At 41.0% G+C, this 13,303-nt stretch overlaps 1 protein-coding gene across 1 annotated transcript in view; it reads right to left on the bottom strand.

Moving 5' to 3' along the window:
* The window catches only part of pdgfd (platelet derived growth factor d), a 45,014-nt gene extending 36,533 nt beyond the window's left edge, over positions 1-8,481 (bottom strand). Inside the window, exon 1 of the mRNA XM_070906476.1 lies at positions 8,364-8,481. Coding sequence (XP_070762577.1) covers positions 8,364-8,481 — 118 coding nt within the window. The remainder of the gene's footprint in view (positions 1-8,363) is intronic.
* Positions 8,482-13,303: the final 4,822 nt, after the last annotated feature.

The raw sequence follows: 13,303 nt of genomic DNA, 5'->3' as shown, positions 1-13,303 counted from the left end.
TGATCCTCTCACTATTGGGAGGTGCCTCCCCGTGGGTTCACAAACTCCCTCCCTCTTTCCAAACTTTTCTCTTCCTCTATGCTCCTCTTATCCCTTGTTTTTTTTTTTTTTCTTCACGTTCGCTGCTTATTCAGCACACTCCCTCCCACTCCCATTTCTCTTTTGTGATGCCATGCACTCTCTATCACTCTTTTCACACCCCTCCTCTGTCTCTTTCCATATCCATCACTCTCTCATTCAGTTTGCCTCATTTTATCCCCCCTCGTCTCTCTCTCGCTCTCTCTCTCTCTCTCTCTCTCTCTCTCACTCTCTCTCCCTCCCTGGCTCTTCTTTCACCTGCTTGTCAGCTGTTTTTGTGAAACTCATATATCGGCAGACTACACCATCTCTCTCCTCTCTGCTTTACCCTGCTCAACCTCTCATCTCTCCGTCAATTATAACTTTCCACTTATTTATTCTCCCACTTTTTCTAGTTATGTTCATTAACTCCCCTTTCCCCTCTCACTTTCAAGCTCTCCCCCCCAACAACTCCTTCTTTGCCATCTTTATTCTCTTCATGTTCCTCATTTCATCTTCTCTTCTCTTTCATCCACTGGCCTAATCACTTTCTTTCTTCGTTTGCTCCTTGCACCTCGCTCATCCTGTCTCTCCTTCCATGCACCCTCCACCTCCTTCTTTCTCTCCGTCTCATTTTCCTGCTCCTCTGTTATCTGCATCCACAGTGCCAGTCAGATGGCTCAGCTACAAGACTAACTACACTGACTACAAGGACTGAACATCTGTCTGCCTCTCCCTTTGTCTTTCTTTCAGGCTTTGCTCTCTAATTCTCCTCTACAGAATGCTGTGTCCCCAACTTCAGAAGAGCTTTAGTGGCTTGTAAATTGAGTTGAGCAGTATAGCCAAATGAAGACAAGTAGCTACACATCAGTGGAGATAAACAATTCTGCAGAAATCAAAACAAGTTTGCATTAACAAGTAACTGAAAGAGTTGTGAGTTAAAGCAAGGCTATGTTATATAAGTAAGTAAGCAATGTAAGCAAGCTCATTCAGTTATATTACACAGCGATATCTGTCATGCAGCAATAATTCATTTTGGGAAATACGCTTATTTACTTTCTTAAGTTTGCTAGCACCAGCTAACATTAGCATCCATAAGCTACTGTAGTGGCTGACCAGAGGTGCGTGGTCAGGAAGAGCAGTGAGATTTTAACGTGATCTATCTGACATCAAATCCACACACAATTTACGCATTTAGGCACATAAACTCATACCAAACGAAACAATTTCAGGGGAGGACAAACACTGTATTTAGCTACTACTATTAAATACTATACTACTATTTTGTTGCTTCTGTAAGATGTTGTGGTCATGTTGGGGTAAGTTTGCTTTAAAATTCTACACATGCAACTGAAGCACAAAACTTTAGGAGCATTATCCTTTCTGACAGTCCACATGTCAGGCTTTTCATCAACAGCTCCTCATTATAATTGGCTTAATCTTAATAGCAGATAACAAGTGATGATGGCTGTCGACATTTTTCTGTCTAAGGATATTCTGTATATTTGGATAATCTTGAGGAATTCATTGTTCTTTTCAACAATCACATTTGGGGCAGGAGGTGAAGAAGCTTAATTATGTTTCCATTACACTGAGGGTGCACCAATGTAGCCTGACCCTCCCAATCTGGGATGCCAGATTTGAAGGTACTGTATGTTGACGGAGCTGTGGCTTTTTTTTTTTCCTTTATACTTTTAAGTTTTGATCAGATACTGAGATCAGATAATCTGCTGATGTTTGGCACTGTACTCTGTCCGCTCTCCCTCTCTAGAAATACCTTATCTTTCTCCCCCTTCACTCCTCTATCAGTCCTGCTTCCTTCCATCTCCTCTTTTATACTCTGTCTATTGGCTCTCTCTCCAAGCTGACGGGGCAGAAAAATGGAGGGACGGGTCTTTTAACTTGGCATATCTCTTACCACACACCTTTTCCCTCTCCTCCTCCCCTGTGCCCTCTAACTCTTCTAAGCTCCCTTCTAAACTTTCAATTCTCTGCTGCTGCCCTCTCTCTCTGAGTGCAACCACATATATGAGACTACACCTATCTCCACTCAATTTCCAAGGCATCATCTCCCTCTTTGCCTCTCTCTCGTGCACACACTCCTCTCCTGTCAGACTGTCCAAGTGGTCACCACCCTATTTTCCCTGTGCAGGGGAGGAAAAGGCTGTCTGCCAAATGTTTAGGGGTGGGGTAACTTTGGCTCATGCAATTCATGCATAAAGTGTGTGTGTGTGTGTGTGTGTGTGTGTGTGTGTGTGAGATGACAAGTGTTTATTGGGGGATCCCCTTGAAAGGGAGATCCTGTAATTGTGTTTGCATGTGTGTCGGCCTGGGTGGGCGGGTGTCCTGAGAGTGACTCATGAGTTCCAATAACCTCAGTGACACTCCTCCCTGCTGTCAGCCCCCTGTTTAATATGGCGACACAAAAACATTTGGAAGGCATCCTGTCTTAAATCAATCATTATATAACCTGGTTGATGGCCCTCTACTCATACAGTCTATGTTTTCCTGCAAATCAAAGCAAACAGAAAGAATACATTTAGGACGGTCTTTAAGACTTTAGATGTTTTTAAAATGTACATTTTATCTTAGATTTAGATTAGTTTACATTTAGAAAGATTGTGTGCTATGATTGAAAGCTCCAGAACAGTTACCAAATGGACCGTAGAGTGAGATTGTTTTTACTGTTTCCAAGGCCGAGAATGAACTTTGAATCTCAACGTTTGAGTTAAGGTGCTCTGAAAAAAGAAATAATGAACATCCACAACTGGGTAAACTACATCAGCTGAGGAAGATTTTGTGACACTATGAAAAGCTCTGGATCAGTTATTACATGGACCTTGAGGTGAGATTGTTTTAAATACACTTCTTTACTTTTACAGCCACCTCACAGCCTCTACTAGAGTATGTAAAAGGACTTTTGTCTCTTTTTGCTGCACATTTTATGTTTGGTTGCTCAAGCATGTTCTGATATGCGTCTGTGAGAATTTTTAATTAGTGAATGACTGTATATTCTTTGTGTGCATGCGTGTGCGTTATCAGAGGCAAGGCCGCCTTGAGTTCTCAGACACAGTCAAGGACCATTACATCACATTCACTGATATCACTAACGCCTAGCTCAAGAGTATGAGCACAACCACTCATATGCTTCTTGTCTACGTGTGCATATGCCTGTATTACTGTGTAACTTGTTCCTTTTTGTTTATTTCTCTGTGTCTGTGCCCCTTTTATATACTGTGAATGTAGGTCTTTTAGGTGTATCCACACTGGATGTGAAAATGTCTGTTGGTTTACAAAGGTAGACTCAACGTTTTGTCCTTGTGCAGGTAGCTTCGTTTTGTGCGGGTGTGCTGGCGTGCGTGTCTGTGACACGGTTTGCCGCATTATATTTGCTCACAGAGCTAACAGGTTGCAAAAGCTTTTGATTAAAAAGGGCTGAAACAGATGGGGGGGGAGATGGGAAGATAAAGACAGAAATGAGAAAGGGAGAGATTGAAAGAGGAGGATCTGGAGAGATGGAGTGATACGTGGCGAGGCACAGACTGATAAGACAGCACTGAGAGAGGAAGGCAACAGATAAGAGAAGAACTATTGGAAGAAAGAAGTGGAGGAATCAGAAAAGATATGCCAGCAGCCTTTATAAATAATAATGTGCTTCTGTCGCCGAAGTTTAGCAGTCGCCATAATGGCTGCATGATTCAAACACTGTATGTTTGCACGGTGTGTTTCTTCTGTTAACCACGCAGATGACTGCACGCACGGCCATTCTCTACTGTAACTGTCTTAGAGACATGGTTCATTGAGTTGTTTATTGCAATATATATATGTATATATGTTATAAATTCATGAGAGTTCATACTGTAGTGTAAATGTTAAAATGTAGTGCTCTTTAAGTGAGCAAAGTGAGAAAAATGTGTTTTATTTTGAAGGGCACAGCTAGAGCATTATGGGTAAGGATCTAACATGGATGCAGAGGAAGAGTAGACGATACGGCTCCAAAGTAAATGTATTCTATACGCGGTCCAAGAGGCGCACGCGGTAAATGTTTTGAGTGGTTTACCTTGCACATGATATTTGCCTTTGTATAGAAGATGTAATACGTTTCAGCGGTTTGCTTATTACTTCACATTTCTGTTGTAGTAATGTGGTTGGGCCTGATTATTAGCGAGCACTGGTTTGAAATGACGGAGAGATGTATGTTTGAAACTTTGTTTTTGTGTCTGCTGTCGAGTGAGACATCTGTATGATGCGTGGCCGTTCTTCCACCGGACCGGTGTAGTTACATCTACAACATCAAAATGCTTTTATACGTTTAAGTTAAACTGTGTGAGTGTGTTTGCATCTGTGTGTACACATGAGTAAAGTGTGTAATATTGTTGCGTAACTTTAGTTCATCTTAAAGTCAACAGGATTAAAAAAAAGATAACAGTGCACTTAAATCTCCAAAGAATTTCACATATTCCCTCTCTGGACCTCAGTGTGTGTGTGTGTGTGTGTTCATGTGTTTCTACAACAGGGATTTTGAACATTCATAATAGCACAGGTGCGCCATGGAATTAAACATTAAAAGGAAAAATGTTAATATAGATGGATAAAGTCTGAAAAGAATATTCTCCCAGTATAGACTATGATACAAGCATCCCTCCTTGGTTATAAGAAATTCATTAATATGCACTCTAAAGTGGTACATAACGTCGAAAATTACAATTACACGAAACGTATGAGCATATTGTTGATTTCTGTTGGCTTTTCATGATAAGTGAATTTCTATTTCTTGGATTCGGAACATCTGAGGACAGAACTTATATGCGTCAATGATTCGCGTGGATCGGACATTGATACAATCCAGTCACGCTCCCCTAAAACTCCAGCAGAGGGCGGAGTGCCAAACATTTTCTCGTATTACAACGCATCAGAGCATCGTCCAGGGAGACTCACTTTTAAGAATTGAGCAGTTGAAGCTTTATATCGAAGACAAATTATACTGTATTTGCGAGCCACTTGAACACAGTTTAATATGTGTGATAATTTGTGTTAGTAGTGAATGGGATGACATACCCTTTGCCTATGTCTGGGTGACAGTGTCAGTGTCTGACTACTGTGTGCTTATTTCTGTCTGTGCCTGCATACACGTACATATTTCTGTGCTGCTTCCATACACACACACACACGCACACACGTACAATGTGTGTAATAGGTTTTTTCCCTGACTGGGTCATCTGGCCTCTTCAGCAGAGATGATAAGTTGTTCAGGGCAGAAAGGCCACATAGTGTTTACTTTGTTCTGTGTGTTTACATGTGTATTTGTGTGTTTCCTTTTCTACAAATACACTCTGTCCCGCTGCCTCAGCACTCCCCCCTCCAACAACCTCTTTAATGCACACACAGACACACTTCAATGGCAGGCGAAATGAACGAGCAAAACACTGAACAAACACAGGAGAAATTACCTTGGGGGGAATTCCTTGAAGTGAGCTAAGACACACACACACACACACACACACACACACACACACACACAGACAAACACACACACAAACACACACACACACACACTGTACACACACCGGAACATTCACAATGGCAAATGGATGGAGTGAAAGCTGCAGAGCCCCTATCAGCTTGAGGTTCAGTCCTGCACATGGAAACACAGCTAATCAGCACCAGTCAATCAAATAACGGAACTAAGCTCTCATATTCCACATAAGCCGACTGCAAATGCATAAACACAGGGACACACACACACGCGTAAAGATAACTTGTGGGCACAGTATATTTTTGTAAGACTGCATGCAGTGGATTAAAGAGCCGTTAAAAGCCTGTGCAGCATCTAACAACCGGTCTGTCTAAATAGCAGCCATCACAGCGACTCATAGTCTTTGTGCAACAAAAGATCATCAAGAGTTCAAAGAATTCACTTTGATAAAGCCAGTCTGATTTGATATTAACAGAACATAAAGATGGCTTGACAACTCTGTCAGGAGGACCTTCAAGTGAGCGGCTGCCCCTCTCTCACTGAGTGACAGCGTTCAAAAAAACGTATGCCATCTCATCTTTAAAGCTCCTGTGATAGAATGATTAAACACTCCCTTGTTTTAATGACTGCTGCTAGAGCTGTGATTGAAATGCTAACCCTCTGAAACTGCGCAACGCTATGAAGTTGCTACTAAGATGAAGCATGTTTTACGGCCAGTGTCTGGGGGCAGAAACCTGGAGAACTGTCAAATGTTAACAACCATCTTTTCCTTCACTAAACCGATCATTTCCTGACAACATCATCACAGGGAGTTCCCACATTTTGGATTAGTTTGACAGATGGCAAGTGTAGACAGCTCTCTGATATGTGCAACAGTGAGACAGATCTTTCTTTCGATTTAAAATGTTACCAAATGAATAAACCTTAAGAATGTGTTTATAATAAAACGTATTTATTCAAGGCCCAGTGTGGGTTTGAAACACACAGAGAGATGTAGAGGCACCCCTGCTTCAACAGGGGAACTTTTTATTTTTAAAGGAGAGGATGAGGCAAAGTGTATCATTTTAATCAGAAGGAAAGGAGGAAAGCAAGCTAAAACAAAACTATGATAAGAGTGAATAAGAACGAATAAGACTTAAGTACACAATTTACTATAGTCTTACACTGACTCTTTCTAAAAAACAATAACTACAGAGGAGATGTTCTGTATAAATAGGATGCAGATCTGTTGGAAACTGTTGGAACAAGTAATAAAAACTCCCATTTCTTAAGTACCATAAAAACATAGTGCAGCTTTAACACTGCCTGCTTCTGAGTTTTCCTGCTTAATACTTTCCCTTCTCTTTCAGTGAGAGAACAGAGACATTTTATCCTGCTGGTATTTTGAATCGTGACCAAATAGAGTTAGTACAGCTGTCGTCGTCTTCTTACAGTATCAACTTTTATTTTGTAACAAGCCGTTTCTTTGTCATCACGCGCTGCTTTTCTCTCCGGTCTGCTCTGTCCTGCTGCAGCTCATCTGTCACTCTGTGTGGTGGCTTCTATGATGTGCTACTTCATTTATATACACTTTCATGAATGGACAAGACCCAGCAACTGTTTTGCTTCTGACAGGTCGCAAGCCATCAGTCAAACATCTGCGGATGCTACGCACTCAAGTTAAAATAATAAAACTCTGGTATTGACTTATCAAAGTGTGTTCAGACTCTGTCCTCAGTACATGCAGGCAGGTTTGGTTCGTAAAATCTGAAAGTTTCAGAGATATCTGATGGGAGCAAAGGTCACTGAAATGTAGGCTACTTAATGTGTGGACAGCCAGACGTCCTGATTTCTTACCCCTTCATGTTATTCTTTGGTTATAAACACACTCACTCAGGAGTGAGAGGTGAAACAGGCCTCAGGGGCAGTCGTCCAGGTTAGAACCTAATACAGTGGTATTTTCATGTTTCCATGCCAAAAGCAACCCTGCAGCTGTGTGCACGCCTGTGTGTGTGTGCATGTGTGTGTGTGTAATCAAAGGTACTGTAGCGCCGTGACTTTAGCCTCAGGGCCGAGTGAAAAGTAAGCATGGCGCACCTGCAGGAAGTTAGATAGGCAAGAGGCTCAGGGAATCCAAAGACTTCAGCTTCAATGAGGGAGAGATGCACTGTAGCAATGATTCAAGTCCCTCTCTTGACTGGCTACTAGCTCACAGTGGTGCTGAGATGAGACATGCATGCTCCTTATTCAGTTTTCAAAATCTGACAAAAGTGGAGCGGCTTATCATCCAACAGACTTTGCTCTTCCTCTTTCTCCACGACTTCTTTTGCACCCTCTTTGCATCATTTAACTTTCTGTCACCACTGTCTCTACTCTGTAGATGCTGTCTCTCTCTCCCAACCAACAGGTTTTTTCTTTTTTTTTTCTTTTTTTCAGTGTGTCAACAGGTCATTCACTACAACAAGCCATGTTTGTCTGTTCTAAGTAGGGAACCACAAGACAATCAGCCCTCGAAAGAACAGTATTTCCTATTATTTGTCATTTAAATGCCTCAATATATAACTGATCCTCTCAAATCAGTATTGCAGCTGACAAAGAACATAACAAGGACAAAAATAGATCCTATGGTTTATGAAAAAAGCCACAGTTACACACAAAAGCTACATTAATGACACCATTTTAGGTAAAAAATAATCATTATAGTTAAGTAGACTTTCCTGCAATATGATCTCTATAACACTACTGAGTGTTACCGAGACGCAGTTTAAGCAGTAAACATCCACTAAACACACAAGCAACAAGCACAACAACAACAACAACAAGAGTGAAATAATAAAGGCATCTATCTCACCGTCTCTCCTGATGTTGCCCCTCATCACTTTGGCGGTGGAGACCTGAGCCCTCGCGACCCCGGTTATAGTCCCCAACAATAAAACTATCCACATCTGGAAAAGCACCGGTCCGCTCATGGTGATAAAAACAAAACAACTCGTACACGCTTTAAAGAACTCTGTGAATGTCCTCTTCAGTGGCTCGAATAAAAGATGATTGACTTCAAATACCCCGCGACCAAGTAAGTGTTTTAGTCAAAACTAACTTTCCAACTTCAAGCTTTCATAATCTCTCCCCGCTACCCGCAAAATGAGAGCCACTTGACTCCTTGACTCCTTTGCTTGACGCCTGGCGCACACGACGTCCCCGTCTCGTGCCAAAGTGCCCCAAAAGTGTTTGCCTTCTTCAGAAAGTTACGCGCCCACAGACCCCGCGAGCTAAACTCCGAAACAATGAGGTGCAGGTGGAGGGTGATATAGCTCCGTTCACGGTCAGACATGAGATCACAGGCGCCGAACTTCTTATCGCCGTGGAGTAAATAAATTCTGTTCGGTCAGTGAGAAATATCCCGCATAGTTTACCAGTTTCTATCTGACGCGTCTGCGCTATGGAAGGCAGCGCGTGAAACTTTGCAGACTGGGTGGCGCGCGCTCACGGGGCGTGCGTGTGTGTGTGTGTGTGTGTGTGTGTGTAATGTGGGTGTGTGTAACTGAGCAAGATGCTGGGGCGGGAGGTCAGAGAAAACAAAATACACCTACAAATACACTTTAGTGGAGAAAAAAACATTTAAAATCATTAAAGCCACCATAGCTTTTACTTTATCTATCTATCTATATATCTGTTGCATGTATATACTTTATGTTGGCACACTTTCTCCTTCAAAGTGGAGAGAGGAAATGTACCAAAAAGAGGGAACATTTTTGTAGGAAACCCTCAGAGGACAGCACAGGGAGCGTCACCGCCACAGCCAGACACAGGAGTGGAAACGCACCATGAGCTGCCTCAAAAGGGGGGAAGTCTCTTGAGTTAGCTCTTGAGTGTGAGGCGCTGACATGAGCTCACTTGGATTCTGATGACAGAAGGGAGGCCATACCATTTATTACATACTGCATGTGTTAAATTAAATGTTAGCTGGAAAACATAAGGCTGGCATGTATAGCGGGAACATTTAAGTATATCATGCTGTGATAATTACAATATATATTTACCAAGGAATTACTGTAAATGACACCACCCCTCTGTCTGTTCCCTCACTCTGTGATGTTGTCTTCTTCAGATCACTCACTTTTTAAAATAAACTCTCACAACTCGTCTAACGCAACACAGATGACATGATTGCACTTGTTGAGGATTTTAATAAGTAAATCTTGGAAATGGATTGCCAGGAATCATTCAATAGGCAGCTTTGTGCCAGCCAAAGGCAGCCCATTTCATACAGGCATTATGTTTGAAGTAATTTTAGTCAGTACATTTCAGAGTGATTTATCCACCATTGTAAAATGTCAGGGTGCTACATGCTTTATTTTTGCAGCAAAACAAGGCAGTGCCTTCGACACTTCCACTGAGTTTCTAAATGCATTTCTGACCAGACCAATTCCCCTCAAGGCACACTAATATATTCATCGCCTGTTTCACTTCCCGGTTTTTTGTCACTTGCTCACACACTTACTGTTAGCATCTCCCCTTCACTCTCATCCCTTGTCACTCGTGTTCGTGCACACCACCGCTTCTCATTTTTAGGTTATTTAGACTTTATGGGACGAACTTGCCAAACTTGAGGTTTCTGCTGACTCAGCACAAAGCCTTCCCATTACCCCAGCAATTGGCTAATGAGTAATGCAGCACCTTTAAAACTTAGAACCACTTAGGGAATGATATAGGTTATTAATAGAGAGAGGAAATTAATTAAAATTAAAAGCTATTAGACTACCCTGCTGAGCTTCAAAGGCATAATGCACCCGGGGAGTGAATTTGTAAGTACACATAAAGATCGCTGGCAGGCACAAATGTATCTTACCCCAAACACGCTCGGTTTCATCTTATGACTTATCACATTAATGGTAAAAACAGACACAGAGCAGCGACTAACGTGAGAAAATACTTTAATCCTACTTTTAACAGTCGGATGTTCAGTAATACTGCTTGAATATAGAGTTAGAGCATTATTACTATTCAGTTCACTCCTCTCTTTCTATGTGTGTGTGTGTGTGTCCGCAGCATGTGTCTGCTTGAATGATCTGGCATTAGTCTCGTCTTCCCTGAAGCAACTTCGCCGTGCACAGACATACTGCAGAGTAACCTTAATGTCTAATGTGTGTCTGTGTATATGGGGGCGGCAGGCCTGCTTCCGGGCAGATATGTCAACCACTAAATTAAAAGGTGCTGGTTTAATCCCCATCACTGATAGACCTGTTGTAATTGCCCTTGAGCAAAGCTCTGCACAGCTCTGCTGTGTCTGGTGCAGGGACACTTCAGCACTGAAGCAAGTATTCAGTCTGAATAATCCAAACATGATTTTAAATGATGCGATCAATATTGCTTAATAAATACCACCTTACCCGACTGATAAACAATGATTTTGTGCTTTTCCCTGTAACAGATTTAACTATTGGTTTAACCTGATCATCTTTGCAGAGGCAGATCAATACACTCAATATCTAATTTGTTGGTCAGCATACCCTAAATGGCAGGTGGGTGGGTTTTAACTTGAACCATGCCACAAAAATGTGGCTGATATACAGCTGCATTGTATTTTTTTTAATTTATTTGTATGTTAAAACCTCATAAAAAATATTACTGCTTCTTTTGGGAATAATTCTGACTGAATGAAAGAATAGTGCAAAAGGTTTACAGGTGCAAACCATTTCTCATAACTATAGGTTGCTTGGCCTTTCACCAGTCCTATGATTATTCAGTGTTTAATCTGTGTGCTCTAACTCTATATACATTATAGTATATTTAAAATGTGGGTAGGCCTTAAAACCCAGTGAGACTGCTGGGATTTCTTCCTCTCTCTCATTAGCTGTGCCTCCTATATGCAGAACTCTATGTCCTTAGCTTTGTCCCTTCTTTTGCAATTATGCATTTGCTTTTTGGTACGACTGTCCACTTTTTGGCTCCTCAATTTAATGCATGTGGACGATGAACATACTTATGATGATATGAATGCCTCAGTTCTTGCAATGATTAAATGCATATTTTTTTCACTTCACCCTAGTTATATTTAAGAGATAATTTTGGTTAAATGACCAGATTCTAGATTACCCGAACACAATCTCAATACAATATAGGGGTGACACAATTACAATAGAGGTAAAATGAATTTAATTTGCGGGGCTTATCACATTAAAATATTTGGTAACGCTTCATTTTAAAGGTCTGCAAATTTCATGATAAGTAGGTGATAATTAGATAGTAACGTATTTGAAATTTCTTTGGAATTACACTCAAATAACCCCAATATTTACCCCAAAATATTTTTGGGAAAATAACCTCAACATTATTTGATAATGATATTCTGCTATTTCCCAATAAGCAGGTAATGAATAGCTGGTAATTTCTTTAATACATTTCCAGGAAAGTAATACAAAGTTAATTCATAGCCATGAGGTAACAAACACTTTATTCCCAGGTCTGTTGTTTCCTGGTAAATTGATGATAATTAGCAATTAACTTCCTTGAAATTTATTGGAAATTACAACCAAATGATTGTATAATTATATTCTCTTGCCAAATTGATAATTAGCTGGTTATTTATTTTATATAGTCATACCAAGTTAATTGATAGGCATAGTCAGGCTCAATATATAGAGGAATTACATACCTTTGTAATTAGGCCTACATTCTTTTACATGGAAATTATAGTGTAGAGGGTGTCAGTTGTTGTCCTTACCTGCTTGTGACAGGCAATGAGTGTGGGCCCATGGCAAAACAGAAACTGGGGGTTAACAATTCGCCTTACACATAGCCTTGTTGTCAAGGATGGAATAATTGAAGGTCTAGGCTTGGCGTTTCACTTCAATTGCTGAGTGTTCAGCCTGAAGTAGGCAACCCATCACCTGTTAACATGCATGATGTTATAGAAATAACTTGCCAAGTACCTTTTGTTTATATTTTCTATCCAATTTTTAATTTTTAAAAAGAATTGATACCATTGATTTAACATACAGACCTCATTTATATATAATAGCCTATTCACGTCAGGGCAGCAGGGGATGAATTGTCACCACTTACCTTACATCTTAACTTAACAGGCGTGTATCTGAGTTGTTACGACTTAACTTCCAACTAGTTTCTGCCTAACTTCTGCTGATCATGCCAGCTTTATTTCCAGCTAGTTTCTGCTTCATTTCTGCTGAGCAGGCCACTAAATTGCAGCTTCCAACTAGTTTCTACAGTTTTAAGAGACTGCACTTATTAATTAATATTATTCAAAAAGCTTTTAATTGCCTGTCAATATCGGCCATAATAGGCCATAATACTGAATTCCAGAATGGCAAGTTATTATGACATCACATGTACTGTTCTATATCTATGTCATGCACACCCGGAATGACAGGAACAGAGAGGGCCGACGTAACAACTGTCTAGTAAAACTTTTGACGGTCCACCGGCTAACCGATGCGGCAGCCCATCAGGATTTGTCCCAGTATGCCAGATGGCCAGTACACCACTGCAGGTAACTGATTTTTTCTTTGTCATTTTGGCGAATGGTCCCTTTAATGTTTTGTTCTTGCATTAAGGAGTGCTTGAAGGAATGCTTACTGTAAAGTGTTACCAAAGACTTTTGACAAACAAGGCTCCTTTCAGAGATATAGGTGCTATCCACTTCTCTCTCTTTCTCACACACACACACACACACACACACACACACGTTGTTATAATAGAGTTTCTGGTTTTGGTCCAACCGGGCTGGTTTCCCAGACTTGGTGTGGTCCTGATAATATATCCATGAATGTG

The sequence above is a fragment of the Enoplosus armatus genome, chromosome 5 (genome assembly GCF_043641665.1).
Source record: "Enoplosus armatus isolate fEnoArm2 chromosome 5, fEnoArm2.hap1, whole genome shotgun sequence".
Taxonomy (NCBI): Eukaryota; Metazoa; Chordata; class Actinopteri; order Centrarchiformes; family Enoplosidae; genus Enoplosus; species Enoplosus armatus.
The sequence above is the reverse complement of the archived record's forward strand: the minus strand, read 5'-3'. Positions and strand labels throughout refer to the sequence as shown.